At 56.7% G+C, this 20,713-nt stretch overlaps 2 protein-coding genes across 9 annotated transcripts in view; one reads left to right on the top strand and one right to left on the bottom strand.

Moving 5' to 3' along the window:
* HK3 (hexokinase 3) overlaps window positions 1-20,713 on the top strand; it is a 52,730-nt gene that overhangs the window by 18,782 nt on the left and 13,235 nt on the right. For 2 of the 4 annotated variants that reach the window (XM_077895435.1, XM_077895434.1), the window contains 2 exons: window positions 43-227; window positions 1,825-6,693. The gene's annotated coding sequence lies outside the window, so the exon portion shown is untranslated. Of the gene's footprint in view, window positions 1-42; window positions 228-1,824; window positions 6,694-20,713 lie in introns of those variants that run through there. The other 2 variants (XM_077895433.1, XM_077895432.1) reach the window with 2 other exon arrangements.
* UNC5A (unc-5 netrin receptor A) overlaps window positions 1-20,713 on the bottom strand; it is a 61,979-nt gene that overhangs the window by 1,935 nt on the left and 39,331 nt on the right. Inside the window, exons 2-16 of one of the 5 annotated variants that reach the window (XM_077895427.1) lie at window positions 13,707-13,928; window positions 10,842-10,917; window positions 9,778-9,905; window positions 8,328-8,471; window positions 7,961-8,064; window positions 7,653-7,833; window positions 6,816-6,983; window positions 6,090-6,254; window positions 4,931-5,119; window positions 4,523-4,825; window positions 1,670-1,757; window positions 1,290-1,458; window positions 900-1,133; window positions 596-745; window positions 351-515 (exon numbers count right to left, since the gene is read on the bottom strand). In XM_077895427.1, the coding sequence (XP_077751553.1) occupies window positions 351-515; window positions 596-745; window positions 900-1,133; window positions 1,290-1,458; window positions 1,670-1,757; window positions 4,523-4,825; window positions 4,931-5,119; window positions 6,090-6,254; window positions 6,816-6,983; window positions 7,653-7,833; window positions 7,961-8,064; window positions 8,328-8,471; window positions 9,778-9,905; window positions 10,842-10,917; window positions 13,707-13,928 (2,486 nt within the window). Of the gene's footprint in view, window positions 1-350; window positions 516-595; window positions 746-899; window positions 1,134-1,289; window positions 1,459-1,669; window positions 1,758-4,522; window positions 4,826-4,930; window positions 5,120-6,089; window positions 6,255-6,815; window positions 6,984-7,652; window positions 7,834-7,960; window positions 8,065-8,327; window positions 8,472-9,777; window positions 9,906-10,841; window positions 10,918-11,372; window positions 11,524-13,706; window positions 13,929-20,713 lie in introns of those variants that run through there. The other 4 variants (XM_077895428.1, XM_077895429.1, XM_077895430.1 and 1 more) reach the window with 4 other exon arrangements.

The raw sequence follows: 20,713 nt of genomic DNA on the forward strand, positions 1-20,713 counted from the left end.
AGCCCCCTTTCCCTCACTGCTGTCTCTTACTCATTCTTCTAGGTACTGTACAAAGTTCCTCCTCCTTAGCCCCAGGGCCCCCAGGCGGCTTTCTCTCTCCCTGCTGCTGCTCCTACATCCTCTTCAATCTCCAACCCAAGTCAGATTGTGATTGCATCTGTCTGTCTGCATCTGCATCTCTCTCCCTGAAGACTTGGAGGAAGCAGCTAAGCAGTTTCTAGGAGGAGGTGGGGTTGGGCTTGGGGGCCAGATAAGCCAGGATAGGCCAGGTATGGGGCGGGGGGTGGGGATGGGGGGGTGGGGGGAGGGGTTGGCACATTTCTGCAGTGCCGATGCCCCCTTCTGCCCACCTTGGTGATGTTGAAGTTGATATTGAAACTCTGCCCATCGCCTTCTACTTGCCACACCCACACCTTGCAGGCCAGGTCACTGGTGCTGGGGCTGACTCGCTCCAAGGTGAAGGCGCAGTGCAGGTACTGCTGCGTGCCATTCCAGATATGATAAAAGGGGATCTCCTGAGGGGATGGGCGGAGAGGCTGCATCAGGTGTGCTCAGCGTTAGGGGTGCCCCCTCCAGGCACCCTGAGCGCCCTCACCTGGTAGCTGACGAGGAGCTTGCTCTTCCATAGGGAGCTGGGCACATCATGGATGGACAAACGCAGGTTGTGGTAACTGTCCTTGAAGTGCAGGACTCGAGGCTCCTGGATCAGCTGTCCCCCCAGCTGCTTCTCCAGCTGTACCACCTCCTGCAGTGCAATCCAGGCAGTCAGCTAATCCCTGGGGCCGGAGCACCCTTCCCCATGTCACCCTCTTCCAGAAGGGGGTGGTGAGCCCTCAATGCTGAGGGGAGGGGGACGGTGGCATGTGGCCTCCCTGTGGCAGGATGGGGGCGAGTGATACCTTGAGTGCGTCATGGGTGTCGTGTAGGCAGTAGACTCTGATGTTGTACTCAAGGGAGGTGCAGGCCATGGGGGCAAACAGAAGCAGCTTGAGGCGCTTGGTTGCGGCTACGCTGAGGGCCTCTCCCACCAGGGCAAAGCGACCCAGTTGTTCAGTGAAGACATAGCAGGCGCCAGCCTCCAGCTGGCAGTAGTAGAGGTGGGAGGGCGCTTCCTCACCCAGGTGCAGCACATCCTGTGGGCAGGGCCCGATGGGTCAGCTCCTGGCCAACAACTCTGAGGAGTGGCCAGGCTGGGGAGAGGGTGGCTCTCAAAGGCCAGGTGGGAACCCCAGGCTCCACTCTGAATCCCCCAGTGCTCAGGTGGGTGGCCTGGGGCTGTTCCTCCTCACCTCCCAGCTGCCCTCACAGGACTGCTTTTTGAGGCGCAGGCTCCAGCTCTCTGGGCAGGGCTCCCCACAGTGGTCCATGGCGAGGATGACTGGCCTGGTGAGCAGGACTCCAGGGGGCCCGCAGCTAACGATGGGACTCAGCAGGGTCTGACAGCCAGCTAGGGGCAACCTCAAGTGGGGAAATATAGGTGGGGAGGGAAAGGCATCAGTGGGCTGTCCTGGGAGCTGGCTGGGGCAGGGTAGTGGCATCCCATGGTCAGGGCCCCAGAGCTGGGTGGAGCTTTATGGGTAGTTTTCCCTACCCTCCCAAGTTGGACCGTAGATGGGCTGGGGTGTCATGGTGACCTGCCCAGCCCCAGCAACAGGGCCCACGCCCACACCTCACGTCCTCTGGCTTGTGCAGCGTGAGGTAGATCTCGTAGATCTTTCCTCGGGGTATGGCATCTGGGGGGATGAGGAGGCTGATCCCTGTGACAGAGTAGGAGGGTTGAGGTTTATCAGTGCTGCAAAGATACAAAACACTCCCTTCTGCCAGCCCCTGCAGGAGCCTTCCTTTGAAGACTGTGCCAGCCTGGACAAGGGGACAGAGGTGCCACAGGGACTGCCAGGCTGTCCATCTACCTACACAGGCATGAAGCTGAGTTCTGGTGGTCCCAAGAGAGGCTGAGGGAGCTCAGGTGAAAAAGCATGCCTCGTTGGCCTGGGCACAGAAAACTATGGAACAAAAAGGTGCCAGGTATGCTATACCTACCTGACCTGTCACCCAAAAGGCACTGGGTAAGACCAGGGCACTCCCTGCTTAAAACTTTCCCTGACTCCAGCATAAGGCCCAGCTTCCTGGCCTGGCATTTAAGGCCCTCACCTCTGGCCCCCACTGCCTTTCCAGCAGCTTTTTCAGCCCAGAGTGTACTGTACACTTGACCATTCTGAAGCTACTCTCCTGAGCATACCTCTGCCTGGGTGCCCTACCCTCCTGCTCTGCTCAAGTTTTCCTTCTCTCCATTGGCCCTGCTCATCTTTGGGGATTGCCATTCTCAGCCACCATGACTCTGCTCCTGGTTGTTGCTCTGGTTGTTAGTTGTGGTTGTTACCTTGCTGGGTTGGGTAGACCTCCCTGGTTTGGGAGCCATTGCACACATGTCCTCTTGTCTGGTGGGTTCACCTCTGTCCCAATGTCTTGCAGGCAGCATCAGAAATGACTGCTTAGTGAGGAGTGGTTCAAGGGGGGAGGACGAGGGACAAGGGCTGCAGAGTTCCTCTGGGAATGGCAAGGAGTGATCCTGTTCCACCTTCCTGCTCTTTTAGGACAGGGGTGCCTACATTAGGAGGGACTTCAGGGGGCACGTGACTGGGGAGAGGAAGGAATTCTATGACCAAGTCCAAAAGCTTATGTTTATGCTCTGGCATGAACCCTGAGGTGGGTTGGTTGGAATATCACTACTTCCCAGAAACTGACGCCCAGGAGAGGGAAGCCATTGATGGCATATTTACAGCTACTGCTCCCTTCACCAGCTCTATGCTGCCTCCTGGTACTGGCTGCCAGTGTTGGTGACAGTCCCAGAGATCCATGTGTGTGAATGCTCTCTGTGGCAGAGGTATACATACTTACACATTCAGTGGAAGCTAATGTCTGGTACTCAGGGCAGTGAGGAAAAACTAGGGGACCTGCTCTCCTAAGGCACTCAGCTTGGTGGGTAGAAAGACAAGTGGATGGTAGTAAAGGGTGCTGGCGGAGAGCAGGGAGGAGTGGCAGCCCCCCTGCTCCAGAGGGAATGAAAGGCTGATGGTCCCTGAGTGCCCACTGTGCGCCTGTCCTTTCTGAGCTTAACTTGGACCATCTCACCTCATCATCCTAGCAACCCTGTGAGGAGGACCTGAGGCCCAGAGAGGGAGAGCTGCCAGGCCAAGACCTGAATGAGAAGTAGTAGATAAGTCAGTGAATGGGGGCAGAGAGACCCATGTATGCAAAGGGAAGTCATAGTGTGCTTGAAGTGCTGAGAGCCCACCGAGACTGCCATGTGCAGGGAAAGAGTGCATAGAAGGGTATGGCACCTGGATGGGAGGGAACAGACAGGTCACTGTGGCCCTGTCCCACGGGCTTTGGGGCATGGGGAGCCCCGAAAAGGGTTCAAGAAGGGGAAGGACATGATTAAGTCTGGCTTCACTGGGTGAATGCTTGTTGCCTTGAACCAGATGAGAGGTAGGTATGATTGCCTGAGCCAAAAAGGTGGTGGGAAAGAGAACTAGGAGGATGCAGGAACATTTGAGGAGGAAGAATGATGGGATTGGTGTGTGACTGACTAAAGCTGTTGTAGAGAGCAAGTGATAAAGAGTTAGGAGGTCAAGGTGACCTCCAGTTTCTGGCTTGAACAACTTGACTCCGCTGTCCCTGAGGTGAGGAAAGCCAGGAAACAGGAGGTTCTGGGGGAGGGTGGGAGACAGTGCTGTTTTAGGCACCACAGGAATCTGAGGTGCTGTGAGACATCCAGATGGAGCTGCCCAGGAGGCAGCTGGGTGTATGATTCTGTCGCCCAGGAGAAATGTGGCTGGGGATGGAGGAGTGGGAGTTATCTGCACAGACATGGCGATTAAAGCCATGGAGTAGGCGAGAGTGCTCTGCAAGAGGGTGCCAGGCAGGAGCTCTGAGGAACACCTACATTAAGGGAAGAAGCACCAGGAGCAGCTGGAGAGGGGCAAGAAAATCAAGGGCATGTGGGGTCACCTGATCTGAGGGAATAGAGAATTTCAGAGTGAGAACGTCTTCCTCAGAAGATGACTATGGAAGGGGTCTATGGATTCCCTGTCATGGACCCTGTCAGTAGGGTTTCCATGAGGTGGTAGGTGGATGGCCTCCTGTCTAGGCATTTGTCCTTTGCCACGTCTCCACTAGTTGGCCAGCTCCTTGGGGCTGGCACCTGTCCTACCTCTGGGCTCAGGGCCCAACAGAGTCTGGCACACACAGGCTGGCTGACCGCATAAATGAATGGACAGTAGTCCTGTGCCGAAAGGTAACAGAAGGGAGACACTCTGACCTCTGTGCTGGCCCCACTGCCAGCCATGACTGGATTCTCTCCAAAACCCTATCCCCTTTCCTTGCTGGCCTGGCTCAGCACTCGGGGTGAGGCTGAGCAGCACAGGACAAACATCAGAGCTGTCTTGTCCTCCCCTAGGAGGGACACAAAAGCTAATTTTGCCTCTTAGAGCTCCCCAGGGCACTCTGGGGTCCTTCCCACCTGTATTAGGGATCATCAGCCGGCCCCCGAGGAAGTTGAAGGTCCCATAGGTCATGTTGCTGGTGCCGCGGGGAAGGGAGCGGAAGTAGTTCTGAGTAGAGAGGCGGGAAACGAAGTCCTCGGCCTCAGAGGTGGGCGAGCTGTGGTGCAGTGTGTGGCGCCCACCACTCAGTGGGCTGAGCAGGTGCCCATTGGCGAGCTGGAACTTGGGGCTTGTCCCGTCCTGCCGGGGACACAGACTGCCCTGGCAGGTGGTGGTGGTGGTGCTGAGGTCTGGCTGGATGGTGAGCAGATGGGGATTGTCTGCAAGGGTAAAGATAGACTCAGGGGGTGGCACTGAGGTGACCTGTTGGGTAATTCTTGGTGTGGGGGCCTGGCAGGGATGCTAGGAGTGAGGGGACACCTCACCTGCTTTGCTGGGCTTGATGCTGACGGGTTGGAAGCCTGAGGTGAGGATGGACGAATCAGCCACATCTGAGTCTAGCCCTTCCTTCTTTCGGCAATAAACAAGGATGAGGACAAGCAGCAGCAGGAGGAGGCATACAGCCACAGCAATGAGGCCCACATAGAGGGCCACATCCTCAGGCCTGGAAGCAGCTGCGGGAAAGAGCGCGGCCTTGGGAGGGGCAGGGTGCAGGAGGCCAGGAAGGAGAGGTCAGCAGTCTACACCCCAGGAGGATGAGGCGCTCACTCCTTGGGCATCAGCACTAGCGGGGCTTCGGATGCTGGTGGCAGGGAGCATGGAGTCAGCATGTGCGCATCTCAGCCCTGCATCTGCCACCACCTTGCTGTGTCACTCTGGGCAAATCACATCTCTCACTGCTCGTTCAGTCTGAGAGGTTGCTGCTACTGGAGGATGGAAGAGGGGAAGATACACTTCCCCAGACAGCCCTATTGAGCTGCTAGGCTGCATCTATTCTTCTGGGGCCCAGGGCAGCTGGGACTGGGAGGCAGCTCCTGGGATCTCCAAAGTAGGGGTTCTGCTTCCTGGGGGTGGAGGGGCCTGCTAATCTGGTTCCTAGCCATGTCCCTGGGCCAGAATCACTATGGGGGTGATTGCTCGGAGGAAGCTATATTGATTTTAGAAGGGCTTTATGTAATGGGAGAAATGTCCATCAGAAAGGAATTGACACAGATAATTAGGTTTTTAATTGAAAGAATGGGGGAGGGTGTGTTCTAGAGAAAAAAATCCAACAGAGATCTTTAATTGTTAGTTATGGCCTTGTAATTAACAGGCCTCACAAGACTGGCATCCCCACAGGACTTTTGTGTGCACTTCGGGGACTCCGTGGAGGTGAAGCTGCAGAGAGGAGGGGGATCCAGGCATCTGGAGTACATGGGAAAGGTTCACATGTATGCATGTTTCAGCAGAGGTGAGAGAGATATTAGGGTATACATGGGCACAAGTGTGGGTATGTTAGGGATGCGGAGTTCCTGAAGGTCCTAAATTTTGGAGACAGGGTACAGCCTGTGGCAGGGGACTGACTCCCTTAGCCATCACCTCCTGGGGCTGGTCAGGGCCAAAACTGGCAAAATCCAGAGGACTCCTGGGGCAGAGAGGACTCACTGTGCACACAGAGATCGCTGGTGCAATTTCGGGTATCCAGGTCAGTGCCCCGGCACTCCTCGCCTCCATTGCGGGGTGCTGGGTCAGAACACTCACGACTCCGCCAGTGGGTGCAGTCGAGCCCACAGGCCGACCACTTGCTCCATGGGCTCCAGCTGCCATCCACTAGACGAGAGACAGACAGGAACAGAGAGGAGATGGTGCAGTCAGCCCGAGCAGCAGCCTAGGTAGTTTGCCAGTGCGGCCCTGCTGGGCATCCAGACCTAGGTGCAATGCTGTGTGGTAAGGAGCACACCCTCTGGTGTCCAGCTGGCCTAAATGATGCATGCTAATGACGGGATGCTGGGCCTGCTTTGTTCTATCCACACTATGGGGCCGTCCGGGCCCTGGGGCAACAAGGGTGCTTGGTCACACATGACGCTGTGATTCCAGACATAGGTGGTTCTGTAGCCTCAGGCAGTGCCCTGCCCCTGACCCACTCTGTCTATACCTGTCCTAATTGTGCCTCAGACTCTCTGACTCAACCCCTCTACCAAAGCCTCGCCTGGACATAGACCAAACCCTGCCCCCAATCACATTAAACCCCATCCCAGCTTTGGACTGAGCCTAGCCCTGTGTGTGGGCGGGTGGGATGGAGCCATGGGGGGCAGGCTGGTGGGCACAATGGAGCCAGGGCACGGAGATGGCGTGGTGAGGAGCGATGTGGGAGGCAGCGGCCGCTGGTACCTGGGCACAGGGTGGCGCAGGCTGTTTTCTGGACATTCTGCCCCTCACAGAAGGCACCCCCGTTGAGAGGCGCCGGGTTGGTGCAGCTCCGGCTCCGTTTCTGCCAGCCGCGCCCACAGCTGGCGCTGCAGACGGACCACTCGGTCCACGTCGACCACCCACCGTTCACTGGCCGGACAGAGAAGGACTGGGGTCAGGGAGCGGGGGCTTCCTCAGATACGCTGGCCCAGGGGCCAGGGGGCAGGAGGGCAGAGGGGCCGTAAGCTGGAAATGGGCAGGCTGTGGCTGTGCTGGTAAAGAAGCCCTGGAGGGGAGCCTATGCTGGCCCCCAGGGCCTGACAGTACCTGTGCCACAGCCCCTTCTCCCAGCAGGCTCGGCAAGCGCTGGGGGCAGCCAGCCCTCGTGGCAGCTCCCATGCTCCTTCAGCCCAGACCCCAGTTTTTCATGAAGGCAACTCCTGCACCCGCCCCCTCTGTCTGCTCCTAGGGTGCCTGGAACACTCTACTTTCCACACCTGGGACTCAGGAGCATGGGCCGTGGCCTGTCACCTTTCCTAGACTCCCATCCTGTGCCCTCATCTCCGTCTGCACAATGTCCCTTGCCCACAGGTAACCCGACGGATGGTTTAGGCGCAGAGGACCACCAACCTGTCCCACCTCTCTGTCCAGATACACCCCTCAGCTCCCGGACAGCCACAGCAAGCCCTCTCCCTGTCCTTCCCAGTGAGGCCACAACCTGGTCCACTGGGTCCTGGCTCCATGGGGAGCCACCCACACATCGTCGACCCATCTCCCTATGCCTGGGAGCCCTTCTGCCCCACCAGCACTGGGGCCCACCGTAGACGATGACAGCAGCTGAGGCGCTGCGGCGACGCGCTACGATGTTCTTGGCCACGCAGGTGTAGTTGGCCGTGTCGGCCAGGCGGGCCTGTCGCACCACCAGGCTGTGCTCCCTTGTGATGTACACATTGGGGTCCAGGGACGGGTCCACCAGGTCCTCGTTCCGGAGCCACTCCACCTGGGGGAGGGAGCCATGCCACTGCACTGCCCACCCAGCTGGCCCTACCTGGGGGTGTCAGGGCAGGCAAGACCCAAGACCTGGGAGCCCTACCCACCTGTGGAGCAGGTACCAGAGCCCCTCTCACCTCAGCCGGGGGGATGCCCTCCGGTGGACGGCAGGGCAGCACGATGCCCTGCTCCAGGGATACCTCCTTGGCCAGCGGCTCCTGCTCGAAGTTCTTGCGCAAATCTGGGAGAAGAGCAAGAGTGTCCTCTGGCCTGAGTGGTTCATGCTGGCTCAGCCCAGCTGGCCCTGTCCCCTGGTCCCACAGGGGCCACAGCACATGGCAAGAGAAAGTGCCAAGTGACTAGGAGGACATGGGAGTGCCTTGGCAGTGTGCAGAGGTATTTTTCTCCACCCATCAGGCAGGACGTGAAGTTTTCTTGACCAGACCCTTATCCCTGGTGATACCCTCCGGCCACCCCTGACCAAGTGCCAGGTCCTAGACTCACAGGCAATGCGGATGTAGGCCTTCTGACTCTTGGTGGTGCCTGAGGAGCTCCACGCCACACACTGACACCAGTACTCCTCCAGCCCAAACACCTTCTCCACCTGCTGCCTCGAGACATTGATACGGACCTCCATGGCGGGCAGCCCTGTGGGGCAGGAGGGGTGGGTAGCCAGGGTTCTGGTTGCGCCAAGCCTCACACGGTTCCTGCCACCCAGATGTGTGTGTGTATGTATATATGTGTGTGTGGGGGGGGTGTCCCTGGATCCTGAGGGCAATCCTTAGCCTGGAAGGAACTATGGGGGAGCCCCAGGGAGCACTCCATTTATAGCTCCTGAAGGCTAGGAGCCAGTCCTTAGCACTTCCATTCATTATACTTTGTTACCCAAGGCCTATTTCACCAGAGTCACAGAAATGTCTCTAAATGGGCTTCCCATCGTTTCAGAGACAACAGGCACAGAGGAGCTTTGGGCTTACAGGATCTGGCCTTTAAGGACCCAAAGCAGAAAGGATGAGGCAGATAGGATAGCCCTATGGCCTTTGTGGATTAGAAAAAGGTGAGGAAGGAGCTGGGTCACCTACCTGGGGGTTAGCAGGTAGATCCTGATGGGATATTATAATAACAGCTATTAACAATATAATTACAGCCATTATGTAGTATGATAATAGACCCCTGGGGTTTAGCCCCGTTTCCCACATGCTGGCTCTTTTTCTTCAATCTAGGCTTGCTATTGCCCCCACTCTATGGATAAGGAAACAGAGGCTTAAGAGAGGCGGTGATTTGCTGTAGCCCCCCCAGGGGCTGTCTGAATTTGTGTGTGTTCAGGGTTCACCCTGCCCATTTCACAGGAGAAACACTGGTCGGGGTGAGGGGGGCAGTCTGCAGAGGTGAAGCTGGCCAGTGATGGGTCTCTGAAGCTCTCTCTACGCTGACTGGACTGGGCTGCGGGGTTCCCTCTCAAGGACAGACTCAGCTCCCCTAACCCTCTGCCACACCTGGACCCAGGTAATGGTGCATCAGGGAGTCCAGATCCTTCAAGGACCCAGAGGGCAAGATATCGGCCTTCTTCCAGGCCCCTGGCCCTTGGCCAAAACCAGTGTCCCCAGGAGTGAGAAAAGACGGTTTCCAATTTCTCCTTCTCCTGACCCCAATTTCCCTCGGGTCATTGGTTTATCAGAAAGAGGGAGAGAGGCCGGGCAACCAATGTGTTTCCATTGTTAACAGAGAAATTCAATTAGGGCTGCATTGCAAGAGGAGCAGCAGCTCAGCTGAGTAGGCAGGCCAGGAGGCTGTTTTTCCTCTTAACTTCTTTAACATGTTTTTCCTGGACTCCTGCCCAGACCCCTCCTCACAAGTTTCTCCGGTTCCCACACTGGGTCCCCAGATTTTTCTCACTTGCCCCTGCCCCTGGCAAGTTCTCACAGGAGATTTGGAGGTGGGAGGCAGTGTCTACCTCTGGCTGAGGTCATCGTGGCTGAGATCCTTCTGTTCTGGGCACTGCCTGTCGCCACTTTTCTCGAAGGTGAAGAAATGCGCATTCTCTGGGTGAGGGCTGAGAACTGAGGGTCCCTCATAGGGTCTCTGTACAGGAGAAGGTCCCAAGTACACAGAGTCTAGGCGCATGATGTGGGGTGGTGACAGGGTCCTCCAGCTCTAAGCCTGGGGTTAGTGATGAGAGGCTTTCAGAACATTCTGAACTCAGTACTTTTCCTGAGTGGACAGGTCTACGGATGGATGGACTGCTTCATCCCCTGTGGTTGTGGTGGGAGCTCAGGCAACTCAGTTTGGGGAGAACAGCACTAAATTTAAGTATTCCTATTTCTTTCTCCCCATCTCCTCCCCTCTCTGTCCTGCCACTGCCACCCCCTCATCTCCTTCCTGCTGCCATGAATAAGGGCCAAGTTTGTCCACGATGTCCCAGATCCAGGCAGTGCCCTGGAGGCCCACATGCTCTAGGAGGGTGGTGGACCCAGGGGGAGACCCAGATTCTGCCCTGATGATCCTTGATGTGAAGACTGCCTTCCTCCCTGCAGGTCAGTGAGCAGATGACAGGGGAGAAAGGAGGCAGGATCCCAGCTGGCCCTGGGGTGTGTGTGAGTGTGAGTGGGTGTGTAAATGCTGTGGGCACTTGGGAAGGCCCCAGTGAGGGCACTCTGAATACTGCGGGGAGATGGAGGGTTAGCGGGGTGGAGGGTGGGGGTCTGAGGCCAAGCTGGGGCTTAGGTTCTCACTTTCTCACCAATCTGCTTCTAATAACCAGTTTGTTTAACACACAGTAAATTACACTCCCAGGCGGGACTCCAAGGCTTGGTTTCATAGATTTTGGGCTTTTATAGCATCAGCAGGTTTGGGTTTGAATGGGTTTTCAGGCTTTGGTTCCTCTTCCTGGCCTTCTGAATGGGGAATGGGGACAAGTGAGGGGAAGACAGAGGTAATGTCTTCTGGGGTGTCCACCCACCTACCCACACAGAAATGAGTGGGGCTGCAGATCTGTGCTGACCTAGGACTCCACCATACCTGATTGACAACAATTTCTGGGTCAAGGTCTTTGGTCCAAGTATCCGCATGGTGCCAGCGCCCACTGCGGTGCCATCTGTTGGTGAGCAAGGGAAGCCTATTTCTTCTCAAAGCACCCAATGGCTTTGGGTTGAAAAATCAACAAGATCAATACAAATTCAGATATGGGCGCCATAGGAGGCTTGAATTGGTATGCTCAGGGTAGGAGAGGGCCCCAGTGATTATGGATATGGCTATGTCCCCATGAGCTCTGCTCTGGCCTGGTTTGAAGAGAGCAAGGCCAGAAGAGTCCGCTGGGGAGTGGGAAGTGTTGGTTCTTGGCGTGTGTGGCTCAACCTATGACTGCTATGCAGGTACTGACCTGGGCCTCAGCCAATCCATGGATTCTAGACCTCCCAATGGCAGGGGACAAGGAGAGACATGTGGGGAAGCCTGGAAGATGAGGCTGCGAGCAGCAGGAGGCTGGCCTAAAGACTCTTAAGAGGTTCTAGACAGGCCCTCAATGTTGTGGAAGGGCAGGGCTCTTCTCACCTGTCCTCTCCCTGGGGGCTCTGCCACAGCAGTGGAAGGCCTCATCATGCCTGGAAGTGGTGCTGGGCCCTGGGTATGGGGTGGGAAGAGAGGGCAGGCCTGGAGCTGGGCTCATACAGGGTGCATGAGGTCTCATGGCTTCCCCCACCAACCTGCAAGGTGACCCTCCTCTCCCCCATTTTGCAGATGAGGAAACTGAGGCCTGGGGCAGGGGAGGCCAACACTCCCAACAGGCCCTAAAGCTGCAGGGGCAGGGAGGCTTCTAGTAACTCTGCTGGGGTCCTAAGGTGGGAGATCATCTTGGGGGCCACCGTAGGCCTGGCACATAGCAGGTCCTCAGTTAAGCTCTGAGGACTGCAAGAAAGAAGCCACAAGCAGCAGCTTTGTGTAGGCCAGGGCCCTGCAGGGCTCAGGGGCCTGGGCAGGAATCCCGAACTGGGGGATTGACACCTGGCGGGAAGGAGACCAGCCCCTGCTGACTCTGGTAGGGGAGAGTCAGGTGTGACTTCTAGGGACCCGAATGTTTGGTTGGAACCCTTTTGGGGCCCTAGATGAGTCAGAGCCATCTGTAACATGACATCCTGGCTCTGGGCACTTAAGTTCCCCGCTGCCTAAACGCATGGCTCCTTTGCTCACATCCTGGTTATTGTGAGAGCTTCCAAGTTCCCCCAGGCAGGGCCCCTTCCTCAATTTCCTTCTGCCCAGCACCAACCTCCCACAGTTCTGGTGTGGTCAATCACCCTATATCCTGCTGCCTGCTGCCTCCCCGGGCCACTTCTGCCCATACCCAGTCTTGGCAGGCTGGCTTGCCATTTCTGCATTTACATCTTCTGGTCCTTTGGCCTAGGAAATGCTCAATTCAGGAGGTTTTAAGACTCGTCCTTGGAAATGACTCCCCCTCTGGAATCTTTCCTGGGCTACCCAGACCCTCCTACTTGGCAGCTTCAGCCACCCCTCTGGGTCTGGGGTCTCCTGCCTGCCTTGACATGAGCTTGTCCTGGGCATGGCCTGCCTGTCCTCGTCTGTACCACTGCTCTGGCCTCACCCTGGTGACTGTGCCCCTATAAGGTGTGTGCTGTGTGTCTCGGGACTCACCCTGAGGGCTCCTTGTGCATGGAGGTTTCACAACGCCAAGGTGAAGGAAGAGGAAATAAAATTAATTGGGGTTCTTGAGGAGGAAGAGAGGCTGTAGTTAGCACCACCAGGCCTACTCTTGGGGAGTACTGGGACCCAAACGAGGGCTCTTTGCGTACATCTCCACGAGGGCTCTTTGCGTACATCCCCATTGCCTACCTGCAGCCTAAGGCCAGGGTTGGGGCAGAGAATGGGGCATGCCATGGAAAGGGCACTTCTGAATCCACCTGCTGTCCCTGGAGCCTCTCCTTCCACGTCTCAGTTCAGTCTCATTGGTTTCCTCTCCTCAGTGTCTCTGGTTCTGCCTCTTTCATCAGTCCCCTCACCTCCCTCCCCATGGGTCCTGAGTGTCACCCATTGCTCCCACCATGTTACTCGGCAATTTGAAATCCCATGGGACTGTGACCTCACTCCAGAACCTGATGGGTGAGTCTTCCAGATGGCACCACCATTCCCTGGGCACATCTCCTATCTTCCCTGCTGACCCTGACCAGAATGCCTACCTTTCTTTCTCCAAACCTTTGCTCATGCTGAGCCCCTTCCCTGGAATGCTGTTCCTCTCCTGTCTATTTCTCATAACCCCTTCATTTCCATTTCACCTCCCCTGAGGGACCTCAGTCCTACTTTCCTCTTGCTGCTACCGGGCCCAGGACTCACTGAGAGGTCACTGTGCCGCCCACCTCTCTGTAAGGACTGGGGCTCTCTGAGGGTGGGGGCTGTGTCGCCAGAATGAAACTGCTTAGGGAACGTGTGAGTGAATGAACGGGGGCACACAGATCAAACAATCACAGAGTATGAGGTCTGTGAGCTCTTCCATCATCTGGGACCGACTCTTTCCAAACTCCCTTTCTTGGCTGGCACCTCTCACCAGGCTGCCCATGGCCCAGCCCAGGCTCAGATGCAGTGGTGGGAATCTGCCCTTCCAACCATAGCATCCTAGGGCATTTGTAGGGGGCTTCCCTTTTACTCCCACTGACACCAAATGTTGAGGTCTGATGAGGGTGGGGGCCCCTGGGGGAAGACCTCGGTGTACATACAAGGGGTCCTAGGTGTGGGAGTCCTGCCTCTTCTGGGGAGCTGGGGTGGTGGGCATAGCAGCCAGAGGCAACTGCAAGCCCCTCTCTGGGTTTCCGTTTTCTTTGAGGCTGAGACTCTTTTCCCCTTCACCTGGCCCTATTGGGCCACCCAGCCTGGCCTCACCGCTGCTGTCGTCCGTGCTGCGCTCTATCACGTGGTCCACCTGGCGTACCCACTCCCCGTTGCACTTGAAGAAGATCTGTGTGGCAGGCAAGGCCTTGCATACCAGCAGCACCGGCTTGTTCTTGACGATGTACACATCCTCCGGTTCCACCAGGAAGTGGGGAAGCAGGTCTGGGTTGGCGCCGGGTACTGGGTTGGCCACCGTGGCACTCTGCTGGGCACCTGCAGCAGGGACAGAGAGGGAGGGTGAGCCGGGGTCTCTGCCAGGCTTTCAGGGCCCTTGGGAATTATGTGCCCATTCAGGGGCTGGGCCTGGGCCACAGGAAGGCAGCTGGTAGGGCCGATGGGAGGCACATGAGCCCAGGCTGCCACTTCTAGCCCAGCAATCTAGGCTACTGAATGCTCCCCTGAGCCTCACTGTCCCCTCTGTGAAATGGGGGAAGCCCACTCACTTCTGAAGACTATGGAGAGGTGAAATGAGACAAGGTGGGAGTCCTAGCACTTAGGGAGCCCTCCACAACAGCAGCAATTAGGGCTCATCGTCACTCAGAAGTTCAGAGGCCTGGAGAGGCAGCCAGCCCACTGTCCTTAGGTCCAGAGAATGCTGCAGAGAGGGAGAGGACCCCAGCAGGGCAGGTGGACAGGGTCCCTTCCTTCTGTGCCTGTTTCTGGGACCACTTCTGGGTTCCTCTCCATTCCTGGGCCCTGGAAGTAGGAGGTGCTCAGAAAGTAGCAAGTGAATGAAAGAGGGAAAGGGGCTGCTGTGAGGGAGAACATGGGGGCCGGGTGCTGGTGGCAGTGCTCCAGGAGAGGCCCAGGGGAGGGCGGGGTGGGGGTGGAGCCTGGGCCATGGGGGGTTGGGCAGCAGGGTGGGAGCCAGGAGTGTGTCTGGGAGCCCCAGGCACCTAAGCCAGGTCCCACCTCTTTAAGAAGACTTGACTATGAGCTTCTTTCTAATTTTAACTGAAAACCACAACCATCCCACAAATCATTTGTTGCTAATGACACAGGTAATTGGCTCTGAGGCTTTGGTGGAGGTAACCACCACTCCCCCCACCGCCCCCAAGCAGTGTGACAGCCTGTTGGACCAGCAGGCCCCTGGGACGGTGGAGGAGGATGAGTTGGGAGGGAGTGGCAGGATGGAGGGGGTACCCTCAGCCTCCAGCTGCCCATCAAACAGGCCCCCAACTGCCTGGCTTCCCTCCGGGCCATGTGATTTCCCTACAACCCACTCTTACAATCAGCAGTGGCCTCTGGGCCTAACGAGGGAAGAACTAAGGCCTCAGAGATCAACTCTGCTCCTTGCTAGTGGTGACCTTGGGTGAATTAGCCATTTTGTCATCTGTGACACCGGGGTTCTGTCTGCCCCTCGGGAAGGTCTGGAGGAGCCTCACACGGTCGGCCTCTTGGGTTCTCTACCATCTACTCTTCTGAGGGGTAGTCCAGAACCCACAGAGGGCTTCTAACTGAAGAAGGCCTGGCTCCCTCCCTGCCCAGAGGGATCCACACTGCCCTTTCCTTGCACAGGGCCTCTTTCCAAGGTGGGAGTCTCCCTCTCCACCCCAAGACTGTGATTTTGGGGAGGGGATCTGTGCCTGGTCCTCTAGGTGTCCTGGGCAGGCTTAGGTGGACCGGGAATGCTGGCCGAGGGGCTGTAACCTGGGGTGACTTCAGGCACGCCACTCCCATCCTGAGCCTGTCTCCCTGCCTGCTAGAGGCAGCACCCATCTTCAGGCTGCTGTGAGGATGAGATGGGAAAAGGCACTGTGCGTGGGGCTCGGCACATGCTGGCTGCTGCCAGGGCCTAGTGGTTTTGCATTTCCAATGGTAAAGGGGTTCCTCTCCCTCAGCTCAGCAGCCCTCATGGCACTGTCTCTGTGGTTGAGGGCTGATGAGGAAACTGAGGCATAGAGCCACAGATGCCTTGCCCTCAGAATGGGGGTGGGGAGTGATGCCTTGTGTGGGAGGGACATGGGGAGGTGGAGGGCGTTTGTGACTCAGCACGACAGCATCTGCAGCAAGGCCATCCTGCCTACACGCTGCCCCCCATGGCCTCTCTCTCCCCAGTTTGTGTCTCCCTCTTGTGAAGCACTTTCCTGCGGCTCCAAGATGAAAGTCAGCCTACCTAGGAACCACACTCCTAGTTGGGAAGAAAAAGCTCACCTTTCTCCATCCTGCCAATCAGATACACCTCTGGGGCTCTGCCGGTGCCCTCCAGGGTCTGTCTGAGGCTGGGGCAGGGGAGGAGCCACCTGGACGCCTCACAGATGGGAAGTGAGGTTCCAGGGCAACGTCACTTACCTCAGACCCCCTGGCTTGGACCCTGGACTCACAAAGTGCCTGGGGTCCACCTCATGACTTCTGTTATACTGGCTCTTCACTGTCACCTGGCAGCTACTCGCCACTCGGGCAGGGCAGGGCAGAGCAGGGCACGGCAGAGCAGGGCAGGGCTGGGTCAGGCTCAGGCCTCCTAAGATTTAGACTGTGACTGGGAGTGTGGCCTGGAGTGGGGAGCTGGCAGGCCCAGTGGCCTCTCTGACACAGTATCTCCACAGACGCGGCGGGGGATGCCCAGGAGGCCAGAGCTTGATCCCTGAGCCAGGAGGGGGCTGGGAAGCAGGGGTCACATGCTCCAGCAGGGGATGGGGTCCCCTAGTGGCAGGATCCGGGCTTCCCTGTGCCTCACCTTGTGGAGGCTCCATGCTCGCTGGTGCCTGATTGGGGCTCAGGGCTGTGTGGGCAGGGGTCCTGGCCAGGGAGGCGGACAGTGAGTGGCCCTGTAGCCTCCCCGTCGACCGTGGCACTGAGCACTGCTCACGTCAGCTGCCCGCTGAACCTAGCACAATCCCTCATGTCTGCATTTAACTGCTAATGAAAAATAAATGTACTGTGACCAATAAGGGACATGGCTCACTTCTCCAGGGCCTCCGTCACGCCACACTGGTGAGGCCTCCCTCTTCACCCTGAGGGGAGGCATTTACTGGGTGGACCCAGGGGGCACCCTCAAGGTTTCAGCTACACCCTCTATCAAGGACACTCTAAGGCCACAAGTAGAGGTAAATTCAGGCCCCACTGGATGTCCTCTTGGAGCTACTAGAAGCTTCCCAGTGGCCAGAGCTGGCTTCTCCTCCTCTGGCCCTGGAGCCCACCATGTGATCTCCATCCTGTGGTCAGCATCTGTGATTTGCCTGACCCTGCACTGCCCCACTTAGGCCTCCTGCCTGAACTAAGCCAGAGCATGAGCCTCGGGGCTTTCGCCCTCCATATCACAGGCCACTAGAGTGAGCATTGTTCTCTTTGACATGACCTATACTTGTCTAAAAAAAGAGGACACCAAACAGTGCATGCTCAGGGCCAAAGGATCTATGACCCTTTCCACAGGGCACAAGCTCTCTAGTTTGCCACAGCCCCTACCACTCCCTATTGCCCCACCCAGGCCTGCCTCCTCTAGTTTCTCTTGTGTGCCTGGCTCCTGTGGGTGTTTCAGGAGGGGGCCAACTGCTTTTGGCTGGCATCTCTGAGTCTTCTGTTCTGGCATGGACAACTCTCCAGCCTTCCTGTGCAGAAATACCTATTGATCCCTCCTAGGCACCACACCTACCACCTCTAGGTCTCTGCCCACAGTCTTTGTCTCAAACACCCTTCCTCCCTCCTCTGTCAGCACTTTTCTACCTTCTCCTCAGGGCCCAGCTCTACTGGCACTTCCTCTGGAAAGAGGGGTCCCCCAACTCACTCTCCCAGTGTTTTGCCCTCTCTGCATCCTGTTCTCACTGGTGCTGTAGCTCTTACCAAGGAGAAACAAGTGGGCAGCTAAGGCCTTTGTCTTCAGCCAGCCTATCCATCCCTGGTCCCTGCCACTCAGCTCAAGGCTGCTTAGTGCAGGCATTAGCAACTGGGGACTCAGAGTGGAGTGCCTACTGCTGCTTCCCTTGGGGCTGCTGAGGCAATGAACGTGGAAGGATTGCTCTGCCAGGACGGACACCCAGGGTCTCTTCCAGGACAGACATCTAGGGGCTGCAGGAAAGCTGGCAGGTACAGGTCCCATTGACTATTTAGCCCTGGCATGCTCTGAGCCCCAGCCTTCAGTTCCCCAGAGGCTCTGTTCACCATGCGCCAGCCAAGGCTCTCCCACTTGCAAAGGACGTGGCCCAGCTGCCCCATTGGAAATCAGTTAGAAAGCTTTTTTCACTTACTGGCAGATTCCCAATGGGCTCTTGGTCACCTGCATACAGCTCAGGCCCTGAAGCACAAACCCCACTTCTACTGAACCCTGGGGCTGGCAGGCTGGCTCCCACTTGTCTCGGGAGGGCACTGGCTGCCCAAGTCAGCCCCAGCTGACACCCCTGCTCTGGCTGCCCCATTAAAGGTGGGAGCAATATCCCAAGCAGTCCCCATCACCAGGATCTCCTGGACAATGAATGATGAGGGAGAAGGGCCTGGGAGGCCTGGGAGACCACACGGGTTCATCTTTGTGTATGTGGAGGGGTGTGGGGGCTTGGCAAGAGCTGAGCCTGGGACAGACTCCCTCCCCTCCCACAGTGCTCCTATGACCTAAAATGTATTCATTCATTCATTCATTCATTCATTCATTCATTCATTCATTCAACAAATACTTCTGGATGGCCACAACTGTTCTGGGATACAGTGAGCAACATAAACAGCCCCTGCTCTCCAAGTTCGAGAAACAAAACAAAATAGAGGATTCCAGATGTTGCTGAGGGTTATGAAGTAGGTATAAGGGGTGCTATTTCAGAAAGGGTGTGGGTGCAAGGGCTCTAGAGAGGAGGAGGGCTCAGGGCAGATCTCTCTGCAGAGGTGACATCTCAGTGGAGCCCTGAATGCCAAAGCCAGACGGAAAAGTGTTTTAGGAAAAGAGAAGAGCAGAGGTGTCAGGCAGAGAAGACCCAAGCTTGTGTGAGGCCTGTGAGGAGGTCGGCATGGCCAGAGAGAGAGGGGGGGGGGCCTAACCTGGGGCCTTTAGGGTCTAGTAAGCAGTTGGGATTTTACTGTAATGGCAATGGGGGCCTCTGGAGAGCTGTGTGCCAGGGAATGATGAAATCTTCCTGCATGAACAGGTGGAGGAAGGCAGGAGTGGGCAGTTGGGAGGTGGACGAGGGAGCATCCAGTGGAGTGGACCTCATGGTAATACTGTCCCATGAGGTCCATGTGGGAAATCCCACCCAGCCTTCAAGTTTCAGCAAACATGCCACTTTGTCTGGGATGCCTTCCTGGATCCACACTCTTTGCCACTTGCCCAAATGCTCACCCTGTCCCCTGAGCCTCCCTTCAGGGTACATTCAAAATAGTCTGCACATTTGTACTTGCTTTGGGCAGGAGCCCAGGATACTGATGGTGTATTTGTTGAGTGATTGAATGACTACCCCTTCTTTTTCCTTGAATTTCAGCAGATCTGCCAAGAGTAGCTACTTCACTCTTGTCCTGTAGGGAGACCCAGAGGTTGTATAGAGTGGCCCGTAGGTGGAGCTGTGGGCAGGGAGAGGGCTCCTGATGGCCACATGCCACTCAGGCTGAGCCCCTCTGTCTCACTTGCAGCCTGGAATGACAAGAACATGCCCCTGTAACTCCGAGGCCCAGGGTGGGTGTGAAAGTGCTTTCAAATGTTTTATTTTTAAAAGCACCACGAAAATATGAGGTGTGATTAATCAGGCTATTAATGAACTCGTATTTTCTGAGCAAAGACTCAGTCTCAGGAGTGGGATAGGAGGGTTGGGGGCAGGGTGTCATCTGACCTCATTCAGCTGGAAGATATGAATGCTGCTTCCCAAATGCAGCCTTTCCCCTGCTGCCACCTGCTCCTTTCAGCCTTCCAACAGTCCTGGTGATCAGAGCCACAAGTGCCTGCTTTGTCCACTCTGAGAAATATTCTGGATTGGAAATGGGGTAGAGGAGGGAGCTGGGGCTTGGCAGCTTTCTCTTTCTGCAGCCTGAACTTTCTCTGGCAGTTCACCCAGCTTTGAGCCCTCTGACCCCTGGGCACTTATGTTTCCAGACTGCCTTACCTGGAGATTTGCATTTGGTAGGTCCCCCTGGGGCCTGGATATCCCAGTTTCATAGGCCCCAGGGGGAGAGAAGAGAGCACCCCAGGCTAATGCACCATGCCTTTCACCTGGCAGTGGAGGTCCTGTTGGTCCAGGGTTTGAGCTGCCACCTGGCCTTGCCTCTAGGGCCTCCCTCCAAGTGTGCCATGTGGGGTGGCACCTTGACTATTTGTAGTTTCCCAGGCTCTGCCTCCCTGACCTTCTGGCTAAGGGTATCTGGATTTCTACAGAAGATGCTCCCCCTTGCGACCCCATTCAGGCCATATGCTCATTCAGTCCAGGTGGGCTGGGCCCCTATGTGGCCCCAGAAGTGGGCATCTGACACTGACCGATTTCTGGATGGACAGGTCACCCCATGTGAACAGATGGAACTCTGGGTTTGGGTTGGGCTGGTGGGAAGAGAACCTCTCTGTCTTCTGGGCCAGTTCGGAAGGCCTTGTAGGTCCATCCGCCCTGGGTGATTTCTATTTATCCTTCGAGGCCTGCTCAAGTACCACCTCCCCTGGGAAGTTTCCCTGACCCTAGCCAGAGCAGGCCACACCTCCTCTGAGCTCCCAACTGAATCTGCCCAATGCCTCAAACCTCATATTGTCACCATTCATGAGTCTGTCTCCCCACTGTCAGCATCCTGAAGGCCAGGACCGAATCCCTTTGCACATTCCAACCCAGAGCCTGACCAGGATGTGACACATAGCAAGTGCCCAACAGGTGTTTGCTGAATGCAGGGTGAACATCATTCCCTTGAATGGGACCAGAGCCCAGAAAGGAGGGCTGGAAGTAGGGACACACACTCAAATCTGATGGGAAGCCAGCTCTGCTTGCCCTCCAATCAATCAATCAATCAATCAAGCGATCAAAGCAATCAATGGGAAAGGAACTTGATTTCTGAAGCACCTGTGCTGGACCCCAGGGAGGCAGAGCACCTGTTCAGGGTCCAGGTAAGCCAGA

This window comes from Canis aureus, chromosome 4 (assembly GCF_053574225.1).
Source record: "Canis aureus isolate CA01 chromosome 4, VMU_Caureus_v.1.0, whole genome shotgun sequence".
Classification (NCBI taxonomy): domain Eukaryota; kingdom Metazoa; phylum Chordata; class Mammalia; order Carnivora; family Canidae; genus Canis; species Canis aureus.